Source organism: Squalius cephalus (assembly GCF_949319135.1).
Source record: "Squalius cephalus genome assembly, chromosome: 12".
NCBI classification, from domain to species: domain Eukaryota; kingdom Metazoa; phylum Chordata; class Actinopteri; order Cypriniformes; family Leuciscidae; genus Squalius; species Squalius cephalus.
In genome coordinates, this window is record NC_137133.1 from 31054601 (window position 1) to 31079618 (window position 25018).

The following is a 25018-nucleotide window of genomic DNA, read 5'->3' on the forward strand; positions in this document are numbered from 1 at the left end:
TCATTGAATCTGATTCAGGAAATTATTATCTGTTGGTCTGTTCTTCACTCAGATCTGTCGTATAGAGTTCACCAGAGTTCTATGGACTTCTTTGATGATTCTTTTATGGGCACATTTTGAAGCTTAAAAGCTTGCTATTGCATAAAAAAAGAGAGACCAGTACATTATACATGAATATATTACACATGATGACTGAATTTTCATTTTTGAGTGAACCATCCCTTTATAACTACATGTTTCTCCAGAGCTTAAGAGGAAATGATGTTTGTTCCATACATCACAGCGGTTCCTGACCCAGTCTAAACAATGTCATTCTGTTTCACCAGATATTTCACTGTTGCCCTCATCTGTGTTCTATAACTTCCAAGTGTCAGTGATTACATGTGCATATATATGTGTGTGTGTGTGTGTCAGTGTCTCTTGTTACTCCGCGTTCTCTTCCTGTTTAGACATCCAGTTCTTCTTTGCTTTCCAAGCCATTCTTTTTTCAGTCTGAAAATTTTCAACAGCCTCTTCCTCTGACACATCTCTTTCGACTCATTTTGATTTGATTGGCTGAGAGCGACTGATGCTTCCTCTGCTGAGTGTTGCGAGCTTGACTTTCAGTGGGACGTTTGTTAGGAAGCAATCATTAGGAGATCAAGAGAACTTCTTAAAAATGGAGCATCAAGCTCTCCCAACTTCCTTTTTTTGTTTGCTTTTCTTGTCGTCCTATGTAGCAAAAGCGAAAGAACGACAAGTCAGCCACCCGATTCAGCAGCTCGGCCAATCTTAGGGCCAATGTGGAGGCTACGGGGACAGGGAGCGGACAGCCCCAGCCCAACCGCCTCGAACCAATCCCCAACTCCCCCATTCACCAGCTGGAGCCTAACACGAGCAAACCCCTGCCCCCACCGACCCCTCTCACCGAACCCAAGAAATTGACGAGGTGAGGCGCACCTCATCACGGCAGACGCCTCGCTCTCTGCACCACGGGCCAGCGGACAAACACATCGGCCGGGCAGCTGTGGTATCCCTTTTATGTGCCAAGGAAATGCACACGGAAACTTCTGATGGTTTGCTTTGTGTTTGCGTCTCCCAGGCTCCTCTCTGCCTAACAGAGAGCGTGAAATCCAGAATTAGGGCTCCGATCTCCTTAATTAAGTTGAATAATGAGTGCGCCGCCCTGGTCTCGGACTGGGGTCGTGTTAGAATTCCAGTTTGGATCGCTGCTATTTGAGGGGAATACACTGAAGGATTTAAGTTGCCAAGCAAAAAATCATTCACATTTATTATTATTTTTGATTTTTTTTATTGTACTTTTGTAGTCGGTACACTTGTTCGGAATGGAATACTACCATACTGTACACATTTCTTAAAATATACTGTATGCATGGAATACCCTACTATATTTTGCAGTGTACAACAGAGCACACTATGCTGGGTACTGTATCTCACAATGCAATGCTTTCTGTTTGGCCTTTCATTTCATCCAGTGATGAATGAACCTGAACATCTTTTTATACATTGTTTTCTTATTAATTTCATTACTGCTAAAGGTTATGACATTTTACATAAAATCAATGTTATTTTAATATTATTTGTATACTAATATAATATGTATTCATATTTTGAATGATATTTTATTTGTATTATTATTTTTTATTATTTTTTTATTTGTTATGTGCTTTTGCCACTTTATATATATATATATATATTTTAAAGTATTTCTATTTTGCTGTCATTTATTTTTATTTCAGTTTTAGTTTTAGGAATTGTAATACTGAAGTTTAAAGTTATTTATTTCAGTTATTTGCAAAAGCAGCAGTTCTAATTTTCAGATTTTTTAAATTAAATTTTCTCATTTAATATTTATATTTTATAATGACAACACTGCACTTAATATATATATATATATATATATATATATATATATATATATATATATATATATATATATATATATATATATATATATATGAAGAGTTCAGATGCAAAAGCCTCTAAGTGCCATCTGAAATTTTCTTATAGAATGATCATTTTTATCAGGCTTGTATATTTAAGTTCAGTAATTTCACTTAAATGACAATTCATAGGTAACCTTCATTTCCATTTAAGTGAAATTATTGAATTTAAATATACGAGCTTGATAAAAATTATCATTATAGAAGAAAATTTCAGATGGCATTTAGAGGTTTTTGCATCTGAACTCTTCATTCATATATATATATATATATATATATATATATATATATACAGTATATATATATATACATACATATATATAAATATAATTTTTTTTTCTCATTTTCTTAATTCATTTCTAAGATGCTTATTGCATACCGCTTGCTGAATTAAACATGCAGCGTAATGCAGTCATGCTAACAATATAGCATACTACTTTCTGAAACATTCTCATTGCATATCGCATACTATACTGTATAAAACAGGAGGCGATATGCAAGAAGCTAGTATTCCATTCCGAACGCAGCCAGAGCATTCACGCAAGGCAAATAAAAGGGATACTTGAGCTTTTTCCTAACATTGATGTACATGAATGCATAATGTTACTTTCTGAAGTCCCATACATGAGCTTTGGAAATGGCATTGGAATGCAAATGGGAGCATGTGTCCCCACTGTCGCAGTGCATGCTGGGAGTTGGTGTCTGTCTCTGTGTTGTGTTTTCTGTTTGTGTTGGAAGTTATACTCATCTGTTATGTAACTGTCTTTAACTGTCCTTGAAGACCACATTACATGGGAGAGAATGAATTGCATCTGTGTGAACATGTAAATTACACTGTTTTGGGCTTTATATACTCTTTAATTATAATATTCCTACTCTTTATTTTTTCTACAATAAACTTTGCCTATGGCTCTGCTTTTGCAGTTGGCATGTTGTAAGCGGTGGTCGTGTCATGCATGTTTTGCTGAGTCACTGTCTCATCTGAAGCACCATTGCGTGTTCTTCCTTGCATGCTGGTGTGAATGTAAATGAGGTGCAAGTGACGCAGCAAGGTAGACTTGTGCGGGGTTGTCCTGTTTTGTCATGTGACACTCATATGGCTCTCACTGTCTATCCGGTTCAGTTCATGTCAGGGTGATATTTGGTCCACTTAGCAACTGTACTAGAGTCATTTTTTAAGATTCAAGTGGGGTCTTTTCTCATAATCAGAACTTTGTTGCCTTTTGAGTATTGTGATTTAGGGCCCATTCACACTGAATGCTTGCACTTGAGCTTTAGTCTCAAGACAACATTTTTAAAGTGTATTTGTAATATGACACTTGAGTTTTGTGGCTTTTAGTCGATATGTTCTCGCATTAAGGCCATTTATATGCTAATGTACTCCTAAAGTTGACAAAATTCACTTTTAGTAGATATGCACATTTAAACTGTACCGTCTGGGAAAATACAGACAAAAATATTGATTTTTGTCCAGTTGAATGCTCTGTAGAATGATAATTGGGTTATTATTTTAAACATTTGATTAAAATAATAATAATAATCCTATCCAAAGTCATGTTCTAATAGGAAATACATCAATGCCAATTTCAATGGGGTTTTTAAAAATGCAAAGAGATAAATAACTAGATGCATCACAGTGGTCAAAGGTCTCCATCTAGCACGTTTACATAAACTAATGTTTTAAAAGTGCTATATTTTTTATTTGATGCTTGAGTTTGGAAGCTTTTAGTCAAAATGTGTTTGATTTGAGGCCATTTATATGCTAATGCAGTTAGCGAAATTATATTTTAGCAGATATGCACATTATAAAATGAAAAGTATATTATTATTTTTTTACACATTTCCCTGTCAATTGCTCTCTAGAGTAAGAATGATTTTTTTTTTTTTTTTTTTAGGGATAATCGGTAACTCTTTAAAATAAGGTCTCATTCGTTAACATTAGTTAAAGGGCTAGTTCACCCAAAAATGAAAATTCTGTCAGTAATTGCTCACCCTCATGTCGTTCCAAACTTGTAGACCTTCGTTCATCTTCAGAACATAAATGAAGATATTTTTGATGAAATCTGAGAGCTCTGCCTGCTCAGTATTGGCTGACGCTGTTCACATGTGTATGGGTTCTGACAGGTCAATTTAGCTCAAAAGGAATTATTAATTAATTTATAGGGAATTCGAAAGAATCATTTATTACGGCCGAGCAAATGACTCGTCCAGCGTTCATTTGAACGGGCCGTAACTTATAGCTCTGCAGCGGATATAATTTATTAGCAAGGTAACTTAGACAAGACTTTATTGATTATTCTAACACATAAAACTAATATCTAAACACACGCACACACATTCATACGAGTTGCAGAAAGAAAGAGAGTGAGGAAAGAATGAGTTTTAAGAGTGAGGTGATGAAATCCCAAGTTTCTGTATGCACTTATAAGACATGACCTGAACGAACCATCAATCATTAATTTAACCCTTCTGTCGTTTCTTAGGCGGGTTATTAAATTTATATCAATGCACCAGTTCAGCTAAGAGTCTGGAGGCTACTTGCTTGTCTTTGCGTTCCTTTGGGGATTCCTTTTGTTGGAGTAAAAGGGGGTTTCCCGAGTTCGTTGATTGGCGGGCCGTCTCCTCGTGCCTGGATAGATGTCTGGGGTGGCCAATCACGTGGTGTGCTGGCGGATGGATGGAAAGTGTTTGAAGTTGGAAGCGGGCTTTGCAGCCGAATCGTGGACCGAAACTTTGCCGCAAAACTTAACTTAGGACCGAGACTCTCAACGGAAAAGAAAAGAAAACTAAGAAAAGAAAGAAAATTGAGACGAGAGTAGTTAGATGTCTTGAATGAAGCATGTTTAACCCATGTTCTTCTGATCTTGATTTGGGTTCTTTCGTCTGCTCCTCTACATGGTTACTCGTCTGTCTGGTTACTCCGTCATGGCTTCTCCATGATCGTTTTTGAATCTACTCTTCTGAAACTCTCCGGGACCTAAGATTTTAAACTCAAATGTTTGTCCAGCCTCCTGGACGAGTTCTGACCAATTAGGCACTGTCTTTATTTGAGAGGTGGCATTTTCTTCACTTCTCATCGTAAATCATGCGTTATCTGTGATCTCCTTACTCTCCAAGCTCTAGCAGAGAGTACAGAGGCCACAGTTTAGACATAATTCCTATTATAAGAATACAAAACATTTTACACAGCCATCTTCTGAATTAAGAACATATGATTGTACTGATGGGAAACAAGACTCACTTTCATTCAAACATCTAATAGTTATAACAATTACATGACTTATATGTGATCTAAGCATAATAGACACACAAATAGGTTGTAGACACAATATAGAATTATGTAGTTGAATGATGTTTGATTATAAGTCCGTCAAGAATTGTTTTGGGATGATTTTATGTAATTTTATATGTAAAGTCTCAGTCTCTGTGGTTTTAAGAGATATCAACCCTGGGGTCGTTCAGAGGTCCTTAAGAAGAAGGAGGTCTGTTTTGTATATCTGTCGTGGGATCATCTCTGAACCAATCAGTCTTTTCCAAACTATCTAACATTGACAACGTTCTTCCTTAAGTTGGACTCATCTCTTTGAAGCTTGCATGGCCATAAAGTTCTTAGCTGGGGGTTTTCGTTGGTTAGCGTAGACTGGCTGGAACCTGGATTTTATGGTTCTGGATTGGTGATTTGGGGTCTGGAATGTTGAGTTCTGTGTGGAATTATGTTTGAACAAATCACCTGGAAGATTCATTTGTGTTTGATTCGCCCTCAAATCCTACACATGAATTCATCGGATTTCATCAAAAATATCTTCATTTGTGTTCCGAAGATGAACAAAGGTCTTACAGGTTTGGAACAACATGAGGGTGAGTAATAAATGACAGAATTAAAAAATTTTGGGTGAACTATCCCTTTAATGTATTAACTAACATGAACTAATAATGAGCAAATTAATCTTTGTTAATATTAGTTAATAAAAATACAGTCGTTCGTTGTTTCTTCATAGTTCACTGTGCTTTAACTAATGCTAACAAATAAAACTTTTGATTGTAATAATGTATGAGTAAATGTTACAATTAATATTAACTTAGATTAACAAGTGCTTTAGAAGTATTGTTCATGTACTGTAGCTAATGTTAACTAATGAAACCTTATTGTAAAGTGTTACTGGATAATCTTTTTGATATGTCCTATCCAAACTTCCTGTTTAATAGGAAATACGTCAATGGCGATTTCATTTGGGTTGTTCAAAAATTAAATTTTCAAGGCATGTGAAAAAAAGAAAGAAAAAAATGCTAGATGCATCACAATGGTCAATTACGTCTGTGTAGCAAAAAAATAAACATAAAAAATTGGTTAAAAAATAGTGCAAGAATGCTGTGTGTAGAGCCATCAGAATGCATTATAATAATAATTTAAAATAACAATAATTTTGCATAGATGCCAATATGCATACCTCCTTCTAAATGAGTGAAATGACTCTGTTTCAGCAGCGCTGCTTTGAAGGTGTTTAACTTTCATGACCGTGTGTCTCAGTGCAGGTAGAAGTTACATTAGTGCTGAACAGGCTGATGCAAATGCTCAGTTGAGTGTTAAATTGAGTTTCCTGCCGATCAGGCTTTAGGGACCAAAGCACATTGATTTTAATGCAGATATGAAAGAATAGAGATTAGATTTCAAGCCAACAATACCAAAGATTCAGAAGTTTGAATACACAAGAGCAGGTTGACTGAAGATATCAGCACTGATCGAAACTCTGAATTTACGTGTATGAAAATACTGTGGATTTTTATTTTTGTCTGGAGGCTGACTCAACTTTTCAAACTACTTTCACATTAGAGTAATAAATGCCGTGTTTATTCGTCCGTAGTCATTAGATAATGAAACGTCAGATGCGTTAATGTTTCAAAATGTCAAGCTTCAATCTGATTGGCTGACTTTTACAGATTTTACAGAAGTCAACTGGCACAGTTTTTGATCTTTTTGTTTACAATTTAGTTCCTGAATTTTTATTGAGTTGCAGGATGCAAAATAACAATTCTAATTTGAACGGGGATTTATTTGAACTTTATTTGAACGTTTATTTGAATCTCCTTCAAATAAACGTTCAAATAAAGTTAAATGAAATCCACGTTACTGCAATTTCCAATTAAAAAAAAGTTTGGATGGATGGATGGATGGATGGATGGATGGATGGATGGATGGATGGATGGATGGATGGATGGATGGATGGATGGATGGATGGATGGATGGATGGATTGATGCATGTATGGATTGATGCATGTATGGATTGATGGATGAATGGATAGATAGATAGATAGATAGATAGATAGATAGATAGATAGATAGATAGATAGATAGATAGATAGATAGATAGATAGATAGATAGACAGTTCAATTTGAAGAGCTCCAACCATTTCTCTTACCTTCTTCTCTTTGCTTGAACTTATTTTGTCCATTAGATCAAAAAGAAGTGGTTGAAAGTGGACAAAAGAGATGAATTTAAATACCTGATGTGAGCTAGAATTCGTCTCCCTTGTCTACTTGTGATTCTATCGACCAAAACACATCTTAATATCAGGTGTAAACAGGACCTCTGAATCTCCAGACTTCCAAACGTGAAACTCGAGTACTTTCTGAGTCAGTGTTAGAAGCCCAGACATCAGTCAGTCAGCATTTCAAGCACACAGAAAGAACCCTTTCAGCTTAGAGGAACTCTTTCTTCTGACTAAAGGTGTGTTTATACTTTTAAAGAGCAGAGTTGTGAGCGAGAAAGAAAAAAAAAATCCTCCTTAAACATTGACCTGCAGGGCTGAATTAATCAGGATTGAAAGCGGGTTCTGTTCCGGAAGGTGAAGTGTGACGCACACAGCAGACTTCACCTTGACAGAAATTGATTTTTTTTTATTTTTTTTTTAGCTTCCTGGGAAGATTTTGCAGAGAATTTGTTTAATAAACTTTTTATCTACTCCAAAAATAATATAAAATATTTTTTTGGGGGATCAAAAATACAATAATTGTGAAATATTTTTACATTTTAAAATAACTGTTTTCTATTTTAATATATATTAAAATATAATTTATTCCTGTAATGTCAAATCTGAATTTTCAGCATCATTACTCCAGTCTTCAGTGTCACATGATCCTTCACAAATCATTCTAATATGCTGATTTCCTGCTCAAGAAACATTTCTTATTATTATCAATGTTGAAAACAATTGTGTTGCTTAATATTTATTACAACTTTTATAGTAATCTTTCATGAATTAAAAAAAATGCATTTGAAAGAAATTTTGTTGCATTATAAATGTCTTTACTGTCACTTTTGATCAATTTAATGCTTGCTGAATAATAATAAAAAAATTGTGACGGGATAATCTCTTTAACAAATAATATATATATGTTCTTTTTTCGGTAGTGATACCATGGTAATTTGTTAATGAATGATTACCATATTCATAACCATGGTATTTATATGATACATCATATAAATCCAGTACTTTTTTTGCAAGTGCAATGGCCTATCGATGTCACTCGGTTCCTGTGATGTCATAAAAAAACAAAATACACACGCACTCACACGTACGTACATTAAAAACACACGAACACACAACAATCCAATGGTTGCTATGCTATCGGTACTGAAACTCAGACTGCAGTTTACAGTGCTTTTGTGATTCTCTCCATGTCTCTGACTGTCTTTCTTTCTGTTTCTTTGTCTCTATCTCTGTCTCTCTCTGTTTGTTTTTGTCCTCAGCCCTCCTGAAGGAGAAGAATCACCCGTAACCTCTCCAGACCCCCAGAGACAAGAATGGTTCGCTCAGTACTTCTCCTTCTGACTTTTGCAATTAAAGAGCATGTCGACCAAACCAAACAAAAAAGACAAAAAAGTAATCCGTTATTTAACGACACATCCTTTCATTTGTTCTTTTTTTCTCCCCACTGTGAATGGGTTTCTTGTTTTTACAGTGATGATAGGTATGTTTGACATTTCATTTACCGCAGTTTCTATAGAGTGGTGCATACGCTGCTAATTGCTATTTGTTAAAAGAGAGAAAAAAAACAGTATTGTCTCCTCTGTATCTAATTTTAGAATGCCACCGTACTGACTTTGTTACAGTTGCATTATCAATTTTGGTAGGATTAAACTGTTTGTATGGATGTCTCAACACAGATATAATGATGTCTCACTAATTTTAAAATAAATGCATATTTTATATTTATATTACTGGTGTATGCGTAAGAATAAATAATTATTGTGACATTTAATAAAGTGTGTCTGTTATGTGAGTGAACTTTTACCATTCAAGGAACCAAAAGCAAAGAACATATGATTTAAAATGCCTGTATTTTCATATACATCAACACATATTGCCCTGAAAGAAGAAACAATAAACACTTTTATTGTCATTTGGCTTTTTCTTGATATAAGAACAGTTACCCTTGCAACGATGAATCAATAATCGGAGATGAGAGGTAAGTTTATGTGTAGCTTTAATTTATTTTTAATTATAAAAAAGTGTTCATGACCTGCAGAATGGGACATAAGAGAATCTAAAAGTGCTACTTTCCCTTGCTGTTAATTTACAATCAAATTAAATGTTCTTGTAATTTACAAGCATAATACGATTTTTTTTTTATTTAATGAGTTTGTTGCATTAAAATGTAATGTAGGTAATAATTTAAATACATAATTATTAATTTTGTAATATTATTCCATTTAATTAATTTAAATAGTGTACATTATGTATAACTTTCTAAATTTATTTAGAATATAATTTAATACATTTCCCTTAAGATAATTTAAATAAATAAAAGACACAAAAATCGATTAAAAGTCCATTATCAGTGTAATTTCCATAAAACTAAAGGGACTTTTATACTGGCGGTCAGAGGGCGATGCGAAACGTCATCGACATCCGTTTACTGGTTTATACCAAGTCCAAAAACGGGGGGGTTATTATTTATTACATACCATATAATTTATCAGCGCCAATATAGACATAAAAAAAACCAAAGCATATTAATGGTAAATTACTTACAGTATTATAACGGAATTAGAATGAATTATCTTGTGCTAAAATTCATAGTTTGTTTACACGTGCTCCCCTACAATCCAGAAAGACGAAGAATAAACCGCCAAATCTGAAAACACGGACAGGAAGAAACACCCATGTGTGAATGTTGTTAATGTACATAACTGCTGCTCGTCCACCCAGGTATGTCAAATATAGCACTGTAAGCAATTAAATATTAATAGTTATTATTATTCTTGTAGTTTTCAATTGTTTGTAGAAGTTTGCTCAAGAGAGCAATAAGGACAACGGAAATGGTTTGAATGTTAAATGCATGGTATTCTGAACTAATAACGTTAACTGTTACTACATGTCAGGCAGTGACAGCCGTGGCCTTCATCTAAAACTTTTTAATCATCATTTTTATGTAATTGTTTATACAACTGTACACTTTTATCAATGCAATTTTATGACCTCAAATTAATTAAGAAACTGCATGAAACCTTTATATTTTTATGAAAATAGTACTCAACAGAGGAATGTATATTCAAATATATACATATTTGTCATTTTTTTTAAACATGAAATAAAAAGAAACGAAATAATACATTTTTTTATATGGAATTTGTTATAACGTTTAAAATGTGTGTGTGTGTGTGTATATATATATATATATATATATATATATATATATAATATTCACACACATAGTCACATGTATATGTAGTAAAAAAAGTAATAAAATATAATGTAAATTAATATGGAAAATATTGTGCAACATTTAATTCATACATTTGCATTAACACAAACTACAGATCAATTGATAATTATATAATATTAAGGATAATTTTTGTCAGAAATTTCTAAAAAAATTTACAAAATTTTTTCTAGTTATTTTCTTGAAAATCTTTTTCTTTTTTCTTTTCAGTGAATCAGTAAAACTGGTTTACAGATTTGTGATTCCTAAGCAAATGTGTCTGAAATCCCCAAAAAAAAAAGTAATTGTCTTAAGTGATCAAAAATGACTTGAAAGGTTTGGTCTTTTACACATTAATTTGTCAAAAACTGTTTAAAAACAGTGAATCAAACACTTAAATTGTTAAAATAAATTTGTATACGTATCAGACAGCTACCATGATACACGAGTGTGTGAACGGGTTTGTAAAGATGAACTGTATTAAGTTATATACAGACAGACCCATCATCCGCTGCTCTCTTCCAGAATACTTTGTCTAAGTGATCCGGTTCATGATGCTCAGTCCGGATCAGGTGTCCTTGATAGGACTGGTGTTTGAGACTTACGTGATGGAGCACCACAAGAATGACGTCCTACAGATCTTCCAGGAGGCCAGTGAAGATACTCACTATCCTGTTGTAGTGAATGCTATGACCTTATTCGAGTACAATATGGAGGTTGGAGAGTGTTTCAATGCGTTCCCCAGCCAGGTCCTGCCTATATTTGACAATGCCCTGCACAGAGCGGCCCAGACCATATCTCAGACTTCTTCCTCACCGCAGGGGAGTTTCAACCTCAAACACAATCTACATGTTCGTATATCAGGTAAGCAAGTGTGAGAACATCCACTCTTTTACACTGACTGACCTGTATCAGGGCTCAACAACGAGGATTTTATACATTTGCTCTGTATATTCCTGACCAGCCTGACGCAACACCCAATTACACGAGTTTTGAGGAGTGTTTTAGAAAACTCTTGGGAAAATAGCTTTATTTCGATGTTTTTGTTTGGCAAAGCTAGTGGTGCAGAAATTGCACATTCCACCTTTATTCACCTTTATTATAGGGAAATATATAAGAAAAAATATTATGTGTACAAAACAAATCCAAATCAATAAATACAGGGATAAATAATAATAGGACAATAATCATTAACACTTTACACTGACTATAACAAATAATTGTATTCAATTTTAAGAATGTTTTCATATATGTTTTTGTTTTAATTGTAAGAAAAGTGATTTCTAATCTTAACTATTCTCATTTTACCTTTACAATAAAGCTTGAATAATATCTTTCATTATGTTCAAAACATTATTACATTTATATATAATACCTTATGTAGCATTATAATAATGGGATAATTAATACATAATGTTGTATATTATATTCAAATATTTTAAATTAAATTATTAGTTATTTATAAAACATTAGTTATTTAGAATTTAAGTAAATAATGTTTTTCTTTGTATTATTTCTAATCTTAACTAATCTTGTTTTACCTGCATATTATTTATATATATATATATATATATATATATAAAACATATTATATATTATTATGTAATAATTAATACATAGAATTTAAGTGATTTTTTTTAAATCTCTCATACCTGTAAAGCTTGATCCATATTTTTCATTAAGTATTCTCAAAACATGATAACATTTATACAGAATTATTTCCTTACACCAACTATTATTAATAATAATAATAATATCAATAAATATTAATGATATATATTCATGCTAATATTTAGGATTATACAATATTAAATGAAAAATGTTTTAAATTCATATTTTATATTTCATTTCAGGGAGAGAGTGAGAAAGAGAGATCAGTTAAGCATGAATGTTTGGCATTGATTTATTAATGAAATTCTCAGGTGTTTCCAACTTATCTATCCACTTAGGAGGTACTAAAGTGTGTTTGGCCTGACAATAATGTACTCTATGTGCTGTATACTCCATAGACTATGCTATAAATGTTACAGCTCAAACAAATGCAACCATTAGGCCTGTTTGTGCACAACAGTAAACAGTTCCTCTATTTCCAGTATGACATGTACCTCCCAGTGAACATAAGTGGCTTGTATATGGCTGACTGTTCTCTTTGTGTGACTGGTAGATCTGCTGCTATAAAGCCGCAGAGTGCCTCCAACTGTCTGCTTCATTTGCTCTTGAATGCTTGCAGCCTATTAGTTTGTCAATTCAACACAGAGGCTGTTTCCCACTACAGGCAATTAGACCCCAGCACACCGTGGCAGACAGCTCATTTGTCCTGCCGTGAACTGTTATCTGTTATCATGGTCGCTTCCTCTGATCTAGTGTCATATAACCTGCACGATATGCTGATGTATTCTTCTTTGTGACAACAGTCTCGTTATGTTGGCTCGCGGTGTGCAGGAGCTGGAGAGAGATCAGATGAAGCTTTTAGAAGGTGGTCAGGTGTGAGCGCAAACACTGCATGATGTAACAACAAGATGAGCAGCGGCTCTGCAGGAAGGGTATTGATCCGGATCTGAGGACAGGGAGGATGTGTCATGTGAGAGGTTGGACAGACACAGGCTTTCTGAGAAAAGAACAGCTGAATGAGGCTTCAAAGGAATAGTTCGGGAAGTATTTGCTTGGTATGTGGTGTAGGCATCAATGATTCCTCAAATTGTGTGACTTGTTGGGGAAACATTTCAGTGCAGCTGGTGATCTAACTGATAATCGGCAGCAGAGTTATTATTAACTGAATGTAAAACTATTAAATAATATTTTGTTCATTGAAATAAAGCTGAAATAAAATATATTAGATGTAAGACTTGGCAACTAACTGAAGTTGAAACACTAACATTACTTAATGGAAATTAAAACTTTATGGCCTGGTTTCACAAACAGGGCTTAGATTAAGCCAGGATTAGACCTTAGTTTAATTATGACATTTAAGTAGCTTTTATAAACAGGCCGTAGAAAATAAAATTACTGGCGTGCATCTTGAGACAAAACAATGGCACTAACATATTTTAAGAAAGTGGAAGTTGCTTTCAGTTAAAACAGCTCAAACATGCATTTTAGTCTGGGACAAGTTTAAGCCTTGTCTGTGAAACCGGGGTTAAATGAAATAGAAATTACACCTAAACACAAACAGTAATATAAAAAAAATATAAAAACTGATAACAGCACATAAAAAAAACATGAAAATATAAATTGAAACACTAATTTAAAATATTAGTAAAATCTATAAATAATATTAAAATATAGGATATAATAATATACTATAATATAATATATATATAATTCATACTAAAATAGCACTGCTTGGTGGACTATAAAATTGTGCAAGAATCTCATTATTGCTTTGAGTATGGAGGTACGCAAGTCATATGTGACCCTGGATCACAAAACCAGGCACAAGTTGCACAGGTATATTTAGGCAATAGCCAACAATACATTGTATGGGTCAAAATGATAGATTTTGCTTTTATGCCAAAAATCATTAGGATAATAAGTAAAGATCATGTTCCATGAAGATATTTTGTAAATTTATAGAACATTTATTTTGTTATCTGAAGATGGATTCAGTCAAGAAGACTGCTGTAGGGAGTGTGTCAGCAATAATCAGCTGACTGACCTTTCCTGTTCCCTGGATGTTTTATCCTGTTTTGTGGACAATGGGAGTGTTATAAATAGCCTGAGTGCAGACTCCACTCATAGATCCAGCGTGCTGTGAATATGAAAGGGGGTCTGAAAATAGGACACACAGCCATAAAAAGCACATAGACCGTTGGCCATATCACGATGAACAACCACGTCATGTGTCTGAATGCTTTCATGCTTTGGTGAAGGTCATTAGAGAGAAAAATTGTGTATCCAGGTGGTGTCTCTGCAGTCCTGGGGGGTGACATGTCTGTTTTCTTCCTGAAGATATGTGATGATGTGCCTGTATCATAAAGAAGGTCAGGCTGGACAATATACAGTATTTATACATTTTTAGTAAGATATTTAAATGTTTTTGAAAGTTGTCTCTTATGCCCACCAAAGGCTGCATTTATTTGGTCAAAAATTTAGTAAATATTGTGAAATATTTATTATACCTTTTTTTCTATTTGCATATATTTTAAAATATCATTTATTTCTTTGTTGGCAAAGATAATTTTTTAGCATCATTACCACAGTCTTCTGTGTCACATGATCCTTCAGAAATCATTCTGATATGATGATTTGCTGCTCAAGAAACATTTCTTATTATTATCAATGTTGAAAACAGTTGTGCTGCTAAATATTTTTGTGAAAACCAAGATATATATTTTTTAGAATTCCTTGTTAAAAAGGAAGTTCAAAAGCTATTAATTTTATTTGTTTAGTTATTTCTTTTGTAACATTATAGATGTTTTACTGTCACTTTTGAGAAAAAAAATGATTCATCCTTGCTGAAGTATTATTTCCTTTTATATATATATATATGTATATGTATGTAGTTAAATATTATTTTACCTACATATTATGAACATTTGTAATACATGAAAAGTGGGAGCCTTTGAACATTTTTTAGTGATTATGTGAGTGAATCGTTGAATCAATTCATTGACGTTTGTGGAGTTTGAACTGATTCATGCAAATGTCTAATGACAGTCTTTTTAGAAAATCTAATGGTCAAAATCATTAAAATAATTTACATTTTCACAAAGGTGCGTATTTTAATCAAAACCATGATCACGAATATATCATGAATATTCAGTATTTCTGCCAGCCGTAATCTGCAGAATGACATACACAGGAAGAGTATGAAGATTGTTTTAGATGACGTGTAGGCAGAGATGGGAGGTTTGTGTTTGATCCCTGAGGTATGTGGGATGGATTGTATTGCATTGTGGCGAAGCCAAGTGCTTTTCTCTCACGTCCTGTAGGAGATGATTGCCGTCACCTGTAATTACACGCTCTTCATCTGTAGCCCTGCAGACATGACTCATCCGAATAAACACACTTTACTCAAACCCATTTTCTCTCCAGCTTCTACAGTCTGTATCTGTGGTTAGAGGGGAGAAAGAAAAAATTAATGCAAGTTTATTGCCTTAGCAACTTTGACATTTGATTCTTCTTTCTTTTATGTTTTTCTATGATGCAACCATGCTGGACCAGGCCATATTCAAATATTGAATGTGCTCCGAGTTGATTTATCATGCAAGAAAGTGCAAGAGACTGTAACTCCGCTTTTGAACTTTTCATTAATGAATATGCAGTGCCATCTAGCAGTTGGAGACCATAACTGCTGAAACGGGAGCCCTAAAAGACTGCCGTGGAATAACACTGACACCTAGTGCTTTATATAATGCTTGCTTATTCCTTCAAGAGAAATAGTCCACCCAATAATGTAAACTGTCACCAACTGAATATACATGTATATTTCTCTCCTAATAACTGATTTACTAAACATTTGCAGGTTTACCTATGTGTCCCGAGCTGACCAGAGATCACATTCCTAAAGCTAGAGATGTGGGCCACTTCCTGTCCGTCACAGGCACAGTCATCCGCACGAGTGTGACCAAAGTGCTGGAGTATGAAAGAGACTACATGTGCAATAAATGCAGGCACGTGTTCTCCGTGCAGGCTTCTTTTGAGCAGTTTTACACCTTCACTCCACCAGCCAGCTGCCCCAATGAGGATGGATGTAATTCTTTCAAACTCACCTGCCTGTCAGGGAGTGACGCCCCTCCGGCCGCCTGCAAGGACTACCAGGAGATCAAAATCCAAGAGCAGGTGAGGCACCAGGGATGTGCTTTATTCAGGGACAGTCACCCCGGAGCAACCTGCTGCTGAAGAAATAGTTCACACAAAAATGAAAAATCTATTGACCACTCTTTTTTTTTTTTATACTGTGTATATTACCCAAGTTCTAAAATGACATTTTAGGTATCGTAAAAGTAGTCCATACGACTTGCACACTATATTCCAAGTCTTTTGCAGCCAAATGACAGAATAAAAGTGTCTTGATATGCAACTCAAGGGATTTTGAATAAGTAAAATAATAAAAAATGTCATTAAAATGAAATAATTATAAATAAAATATGCATACATGTAGATGTGAGGTAAACACATTTACCCATCTAAGAAAAAATAAGTTTATTTGTTTATTTCTACATATTCAAAATCTGAAAATTTCCTTACCAGCGCTCCTTCACTAACAGGTACAGAAACTGTCGGTGGGCAGTATCCCTCGATCCATGCTTATTATCCTGGAGGATGATCTTGTGGACAGCTGCAAATCAGGTAAATGCAGAGTATTGGTGGAAATAGAGTCCAGTCTGTAGTTTATTTAATGTATTTACTGGCTTTAACAATGACACTTTTGCTCAGTCCTGCTCACCGGTAATGCAGTGTACACGACTGGCTTTATTAGATTTTCTTACGAATGAATTCAGAATGAAACTTTCTGTTGTTTTCAGTTATGTGCATTTTTCCTATACAACTTATATATTATGCCTTTTTAACATCATATTATACTGGACAGTTCATGCTGTTCATTTTTTAAACACTGTGTTTGCTTGCTGTTTTTTTGTACTTTTTTCTACTGATATAATAATAGTAATATCCCTCAGGGCAACATCATGTGTCTGTTTCCCTTGTGATGCTGTCATGTGTTTCTCGCAGGCGATGACATCACAGTGTATGGGGTTGTGTGTCAGCGCTGGAAGCCGATGTTTCAGGATTGCCGCTGTGATGTGGAGATTGTGCTGAAAGCAAACTATATCGAGGTCAATAATGAGCAGTCCACCACAGCACTGGTGCTGGAAGACATTCAGAAGGAATTTGAAGAATTCTGGGACAGTCACAAACATGACCCCATTGCCGGTACACAGTTGGTGTCTCTTTAAATATCGAATCTGGGAAACTCAGTCTAGTAGTACAAATAAGCAGTACGGCATTTTCAATACCATGTCTCTTCGACATTTAAAAGAGTCCTCTCTTTCTTATTGCTATCCAAACTCAATTACAGTCCTTGTAGAGGAAGTTGAATTGATGAGGACCATGAAACAGTGTTGTAATCTGTTTCCAGTGGTGTTTGCTGAGGCACAACATCACTATTAGGCTACTATTGCTCATAGGGTTATTGGATCAGGGATTTGAACAAATCTCTGACTGAAAGTATTAAATGTTGGCATGTAACTCACACGGTTTACTTTGTGCTGCTGCGCACAAGAATGATACTTCAAACCATGTGGCTTTTTGAGGAAAAGTGGTTTATTACTTTTCTACACAGTCAAATGTATGGAAGCTTGTTTCCGCCATCGAATAAAACGATTTAAAAGATAATTGCGACTTTTTAGCTCATAATTGCGAGATATAAACTCGCAATTCTGACTTTTTTCTCACAATTTGCGAGTTTATATCTCGCAATTCTGACTTCTTTTCCTAGAATTGTGATATAAACTCGCAATTGAAAGCGAGTTATAAAGTCTTATAAAGTCTATTCTGAGGGAAAAAAAACTTTTTCTTCGGATTCTTCGATATGAATATTGAGAGTTTATATCTCACAATTCTGACTTTAAAACTCACAATTCTGAGGGAAAAAAAAGTCTGAATTGTGAGATAAAAATGTTTTTTATTCTGTGATGGAAACAAGCTTCCATACAGATGTATGGTTTTCACGAGGTGTATGTTAGAAAAGGTTGGGAGGGGGAGTTGGGAACTACCTGGTAATGGATTAGAAACTGCTCAAATAACCTAAGCATACACTTAGGACACCCTAACAACACCCAAGCAACTGCTCAACACCATAGCAACCTCCCAGAAAACCCTAGCAACCACTCATAATGTGGGACAGCTCATGGGATTCAGTGTGGTTTTATGAATCATAATCTCTCTTTCTCATTCTCTCTCTCTCTTGACATTCTGAAGGCAGGAATGAGATCTTGATGAGTCTATGCCCTCAGGTGTTCGGCATGTACGTCGTCAAGCTGGCTGTTGCTATGGTTTTGGCAGGTGGGGTACAGAGAATAGATGCGTCTGGAACTAAGGTGAGAGGTATGTGTTCACACTCCACATAATGGACAGTCTGACATTTGGGCTTATCATGAAAAAAAGTTGAGAGGTGTGCTTGAAAAGTGTATTACTCTTGTGAATAAATCTGAATAGCTCTGACTCAAACTATGCGCTCTGGGTAGGAGAGTCTCATCTGTTGCTCGTGGGCGATCCAGGCACTGGGAAGTCACAGTTTCTGAAGTACGCTGCTAAGATTACACCGCGCTCAGTGCTCACTGCAGGAATCGGATCTACCAATGCAGGTTCCACACGTTCTTCTGAACCTCACTTTACCATCTATCTCAGTGACATTTGGAATAAGCAATCACACTAGGGGGGTGTTTTTAATAGCATAATTTTATATATACTTTGCTTTTTGAAGTACTTCATTATTTTTTGAAGCATGTGGTATTTCTACTGTGCAAAGTATGCACAATTTCTATATCTATATATATATATATTCAAATTGTGCAGGAGAATCACTGAGAAAGGGAAGCAGAAGTTCACTTCACCTGACAAAATTCATTAGTTCTCCCTGCAACATCTTGATATGCACAGATTAGTGGTTTTAAATGTAAAATAATATACTTTAGTGAAGAAATGTATATATATTCTATATAATATACATATGTATATTTCCACATTTTATTCATCAAAGAATCCTATAAAAATTTCCACAAAAATATTAAGCAGAACAACTGTTTTCAACATTGATATTTTAAATTATATTTAGAAAGAAAACAATTATTTAAAATTTATTTAAAAAAGTATACATTTTCAATAACTTAGACTTCTTTCAAAATCATTTTAAAAAACTTAGAGAATATGTAAATAATATGAATTGTTTAATTCTTCATAGTCAGAACCCCTAAGATTTGTGATAAGTGATAATAAAATAAGTGATAAATAGGTGTTTAATATAAAGATAAATATGATTTGGTTTCTTTACTGTTACTGTTACATAGTTGACTTGTAACACTCCTGAGATGAATTAAACAAAAAAAACAAAAAATGTCAGAGCCAAACTTTATATAGTACTGAAGTGGTTTGCAGTGTCTGATGGGTAAATTTTCTCACCCACCTCCTATGAAGTTAAATATTGAAGCACATTTGTTTGCAACAAAGTTTGCTACATTGCTGTATACACATACTCTGTATTTTTTTATTTAGAAAAATACTAGGCAATTGTGCAGTAAGCAATTAGAGCTGTTGCGTCATTGTTTGCATGATTGTGAAATGCTGGTCAGGTCTGACGGTGGCGGCTGTCAAGGACTCAGGAGAGTGGCACCTGGAGGCAGGAGCGCTCGTTCTCTCTGATGGAGGTCTGTGCTGCATCGATGAGTTCAACAGCATCAAAGAGCACGACCGCACCAGCATCCATGAGGCCATGGAGCAACAAACCATCAGTGTGGCTAAAGCTGGGTGAGTGTTGGGGGAGGAAATTATGTCACACGCATGAGTCTAGAGGGGAATACGAATTTTCACAGATACATTTCTTGCATTTTTATTATCCAAAAGCTTGTGAGCATCACATTAAATCTCCCACTTTCCTGTTTTGTAGAATGGTGTGCAAACTGGACACAAGGACCACCATCCTGGCAGCTACTAACCCAAAGGGGCATTATGACCCTAATGTGTCGGTTTCCGTGAACGTGGCTCTCGCGAGCCCCCTCCTGAGCCGCTTTGACCTTGTGCTGGTTCTGCTGGACACTAAAAATCCAGAATGGGACAAAATAATCTCCTCCTTCATCCTACAGAACAAAGGTTTGTCCTAGAGAAGAGCTTTGTTTTGTAATATCAGACTAGTATAATATTAATGTTATGTTATGTTATAATAATATGAAGGCACAAACTGGAAATTATTATATGAAATCTCAATATATATTTATTTATCCTGAATATAAAGAAAGTTAAAAAATCCAAATATATAGTTACAACTACATATTAGGATGTACATATATATATTCAGACCTATAACTGAATATTCCGATTTACACCTATATATTCAAAATGTATATTTTATTTATTCAGGTTTGTATATTTATTTTAGACTTAAGTATATATTTGGATTGACATAATATTTTTAAATTAATAATATTTTAAAAATTGGTAACTTATATTTATATATACTATATATATATAGTATATGATTATTTTTAATAATAATAATAATATACAATAGTATAACAATAATATAAGAATAAAATTATACATTTGATTTGATTTGATTTTAAATAGTACATTTAATTTAATTAATAATATAAATCAAATTATAAATGTAATATTTGACACATTTATAATATTAAAATTTTTCACAGTAAAAGTGGGTCTTTATATATAAATGCCTTCGCATTTCAAGACCATTCTTACAAAATGGTTTTTTTTTTTAACACATTTTTAACTTGGTACCTTTTACATTTTTAACTCGGTATTTTACATGGTTTTGTTTACATGGCATACAAGAAAATGCAGTTTGTAAGGCATCATCTAAAGTGTTATTGGATCAAACACACCCCTATCCAGCCCGATTGCTGGTTCGTGCCTCTCTTGTGGGATTTGTTGCTTGTTCGGTCTTCGTTATTTTCTCAAGTGATGCCACTTTGATAGGAAAGCCTGTTCCCTCGAGGGCTGGATCACCCCTCATTTGGCTTAGAATCTCTTTGATACTGAGTAGAAGTTAATGGTGAAGCCTTGCCATTTGTTGCATATTTATAAAATATTCATCTTAACATCTCTCTCTTTATCTCAACTCTCTTCCTTCGTGATTTCCCCATAGGAGCTCCAAGTGAGTCTTCATGTTTATGGAGTATGGAGAAGATGAGGGCCTATTTCTGCCTGATCAAGACTCTTAAACCTTGCATAACACAGGAAGCAAATGCCATCCTGAGCCGCTACTATCAGCTTCAGAGACAGAGTGACAGCCGAAATGCTGCGAGGACAACCATCCGCATGCTGGAGAGTCTCAGCCGCCTAGCTGAAGGTCAGATGCTAACATCTAGCATATTACCTGATCTTCTTCCCTCTGCTTTTCCACAATAAGTTGTTATTTGCTAGAAGCCATATTCAAAAACGTATCTGACTGTGTCTCTGTGTGTATCAGCTCATGCCAGGCTGATGTTCAGAGAGACGGTGACAGTAGAGGACGCTGTTGTTGTGGTGTCTGTTATGGAGTGCTCCATGCAGGTAGTTTTATTAGCAATGCTGATGCTACTCTATATTCCTGAAGCTATATTACATTTTTGAGTAGAATAATATATTACATTTTTGAATAAGCATTTTTTTCTTTACCTCAGGGAGGCGCTCTACTTGGAAATGTGAATGCTCTACACACATCTTTTCCTGACAATCCCTGTGAACAGTATAAAACACAGTGTGAGGTTGTGCTCGAGAGGCTGGGATTAACTGAGATCTTACATAAAGAACTGCTAAGACTCTCGAGGTAAACTGAATCATACATACACACACTACCATTCAAAAGTTGTTGTTTTTTTTAAGAAATTAATCTTTGCTTTTTTTCAGCAAGGATGTATTAAATTTGATTTAAAAAATTGCAGTTACCAAAAAATGCTGTTAATTTGAACTTTGAGCGAAGAATCCTAAAATGCATCATTGTTTTCACAAAAATATTAACTAAAAAAATATTTAATATTAAAATATTAATAAGATTTCTGAAGGATCATTTGGGACTGGAGTAAAGGCTGCTGAAACTTCAAGAATAAATTACATTTGAAATTATATTCAAATAGAAAACAGTACATTTTAATTTTAACAATATTACTGTTTTTAATCAAATAAACACAGCCTTTGTGAGCATAAGAGACTTCCTTCAAAATAATATTTAATTGCAAGTTTAATTTCATTACTGGTTATGTTTTTTTTTTTTTTTTTTTTTTTCAAATATTAAATTGATGAAATTTAATTATCAATTATGAATAAATTAAATTGTGATTTTAAATTAGCATTGCATAAATGTTCATGTGATTATCAAAATAGTCAATAATACATATATTACTTATGTAGTAAATAATTTAATAAATAGTTCATTTAATTTCATTAGCATTATTTTTTATAATGTATTATGAATCAGTTAAATGGTAAATGTATTATATTACATGAATTATTTTCTTTAATTATATTTATACGTTTAAATAGTAGGCCTCAAATTCATTTAGTATGTGGGGGCATATTTTCAAATCAAAATGGCGAAATTTAATAAAAAAATGAGTTTGCATCACTAGATAGGCTATTACTGCCGGTCACTGAACATTTCTATCGTAAAACAGTTGTCTGATACTTACATCTAATTGCATCTTTCCACGAACTCTCGTTGCGTTGTGACAGTGACAGTAAGACCCGCCTTCTTTGATTTGATTGGCCATCTCAATCATTTTGATCTTTTTATCTTTTTATCATCCTGACAACAAAAAGCTTTACTCATTCTATACTAAAATGATAAGATGAGAAAATATTAATTCTTTTTTATTTATTTATTCATAGCTCAGACAAAATTAAAGCAATAAAGGCTTTTATGTTCTTGTAGGCTACAGAGCAGAAGACCGGACTCCCCTAAAGGTACCGAACCACGTAGTGACCTCACCACTGAGCGTGCAGCTGTTGAGAATCACGGTAACCGTGATGTGACCACTAATTCAGACGCTGACCTGGACTGGTTCCACTCCTTATCCAGCCCGACTGGTACCGGCTCCATCATTCACACCTCCACACAGAACACTACGACCACACTACGCCGTGCAGTGTTGCCTAGCAACAGCCGTTCCAACCGCTGCAAGGGTTCTGCGTGGGAGAAGGATGAGGATAAATCCACGGTTGAAGCTGTTGTGGAAAGGGGCTCCAAAAAGCTCAGAGGCAAACGACTGAAAGAGATGAAAGCGGCCCTCCTGCTGAACGAAGAAACAGTTTTAGGAGGAACTGATGATGATGTGTTCTCCCACAGTACACCCATGACAGGGAAGAAACCCTCAAAAAGGAAAAACACAGCCATCAGTCTTCCTGACACAGATCAGGAGGCTGATTTCAGACCCGAGAGTGGAGAGGATTTACGCAGGAGACTCACAAACTTCACATTCAAGCCGAGAGAGAGAATGTGTCATGCCGATCAGTCGGTTGTAAACTCTAACACAAGTGCCAAAGTGGCGGTGCAAGAAGGGGCGAAACCTAGCGCACCTCAGATGAGAGATAAACAGGCCGAGAGGGAGAACCAGTCGAGCTCACTTCCTCCAGCAGAGGGCAGCAGAGCTAATAACATGCTCCGACTGGGAACTCGCAATAAAAACAAGGACGTTTCCTCAGAGGTCTTGAATGATGAGAGCACAGCTCAGAAAGGGACGTTTGAGGACACTGAACATCAACAACAACTGCTGCCGAGACTGAACAGCCTCTCTCCAGGTGAGAATAATGGTAACACTAATAAACACCCACAATCCTTACCAAAGACAGACCACCCAAAGACTAAGGTGGCCAGCTCCACTCTGGACAAACTTTCCAGATTCTCTTTTACGGGCTTAGCTGAGGAAAAGACTGGAGGTGAAACAATCCCAGCTCCACCGGAGCCACAAGAAGCCATAAATGGCAGTACAAACAAAGTGGCAACAAGCACAGTTTTCAAAGACCAGGAGATCACAAGCACACAGAGCAGGACAATTATAACCACAGATGTGAAGAGCAGCGCACTGCAGACGGGCAACACGAGGACAGAACCCTCCGACAGACAGGAAGAATTCAGAGAGAATGCTTCAAAGAAGAGGAGATGTTTTGAGTTGAGCTCCGGAGGATCCGCAGGACTCCTTAAAGGTTTTTCACTGTTCAGCTCGTCTGTCATAGATGATGAAGATCTAGATGCTGACTGGAACTGATGCAGCAAGAGATGTTTGTTGTGTGTAATACAAGTATATATCATTTATATATACATATATACTTTTTTTTGTGTTTAAATGTAAATGCTTTTTTTTTTTTTTTTTCAGTAAATATCAATAAAAGTGTTGTCTGGTTTTGTTTTCTCAAAAATTCAGTTTATACAGTTACGTGCAGTTAATATAGTTAAAGCTGCAGTCCGTAACTTTTGGTGCTCTAGCGGTTAATAAAAACTGAATGCTTCTTGCGGAAGACCATTGTTGCCGGAACTACTTCTCTCTGTTTATGTCTATTACCCCTTTTCCACCAAAAAAGAACTGGTTCGGAACTGGTGCTGGTTCAAAGTTGGTTCAACTTGCGAACCTTCTCAGAACCTGTTTGTTTTTCCACTGACTAGAGAGCCCAGTGAACAACGTCGTTACGTCACTGTGTACGTTGCCATAGGCTACGTCTTAGC

General features: G+C 35.1%; 2 protein-coding genes and 1 long non-coding RNA gene across 6 annotated transcripts in view; 2 read left to right on the forward strand and 1 right to left on the reverse strand.

The window, feature by feature from the left end:
• Window positions 1–9344, forward strand: part of fam184ab (family with sequence similarity 184 member Ab) — a 117849-nt gene extending 108505 nt beyond the window's left edge. For 2 of the 4 annotated variants that reach the window (XM_079887775.1, XM_079887776.1), the window contains one exon: window positions 8693–9344. In XM_079887775.1, the coding sequence (XP_079743901.1) occupies window positions 8693–8701 (9 nt within the window). In that variant the 3' untranslated portion in view covers window positions 8702–9344. Of the gene's footprint in view, window positions 1–719; window positions 929–8692 lie in introns of all 4 variants that reach the window. The other 2 variants (XM_079887774.1, XM_079887773.1) reach the window with 2 other exon arrangements.
• A 635-nt stretch (window positions 9345–9979) lies between these two features.
• On the forward strand, window positions 9980–24698 carry mcm9 (minichromosome maintenance 9 homologous recombination repair factor). The gene is made up of 13 exons (XM_079889046.1): window positions 9980–10154; window positions 11173–11511; window positions 16112–16428; window positions 16857–16938; window positions 17320–17520; window positions 18568–18693; window positions 18834–18953; window positions 19938–20112; window positions 20252–20454; window positions 21467–21670; window positions 21791–21873; window positions 21984–22129; window positions 23231–24698. The coding sequence occupies exons 2-13, from the start codon at window positions 11199–11201 to the stop codon at window positions 24561–24563; spliced, it is 3303 nt and encodes a 1100-aa protein (XP_079745172.1). The 5' UTR covers window positions 9980–10154; window positions 11173–11198; the 3' UTR covers window positions 24564–24698.
• LOC307168803 lies at window positions 12578–16434 on the reverse strand. Its single transcript, XR_013822987.1, has 3 exons — window positions 16359–16434; window positions 15596–15697; window positions 12578–13092 (listed from the first exon to the last, which is right to left on the reverse strand). It is a non-coding gene; the product is annotated as an uncharacterized lncRNA (long non-coding RNA).
• Window positions 24699–25018: the final 320 nt, after the last annotated feature.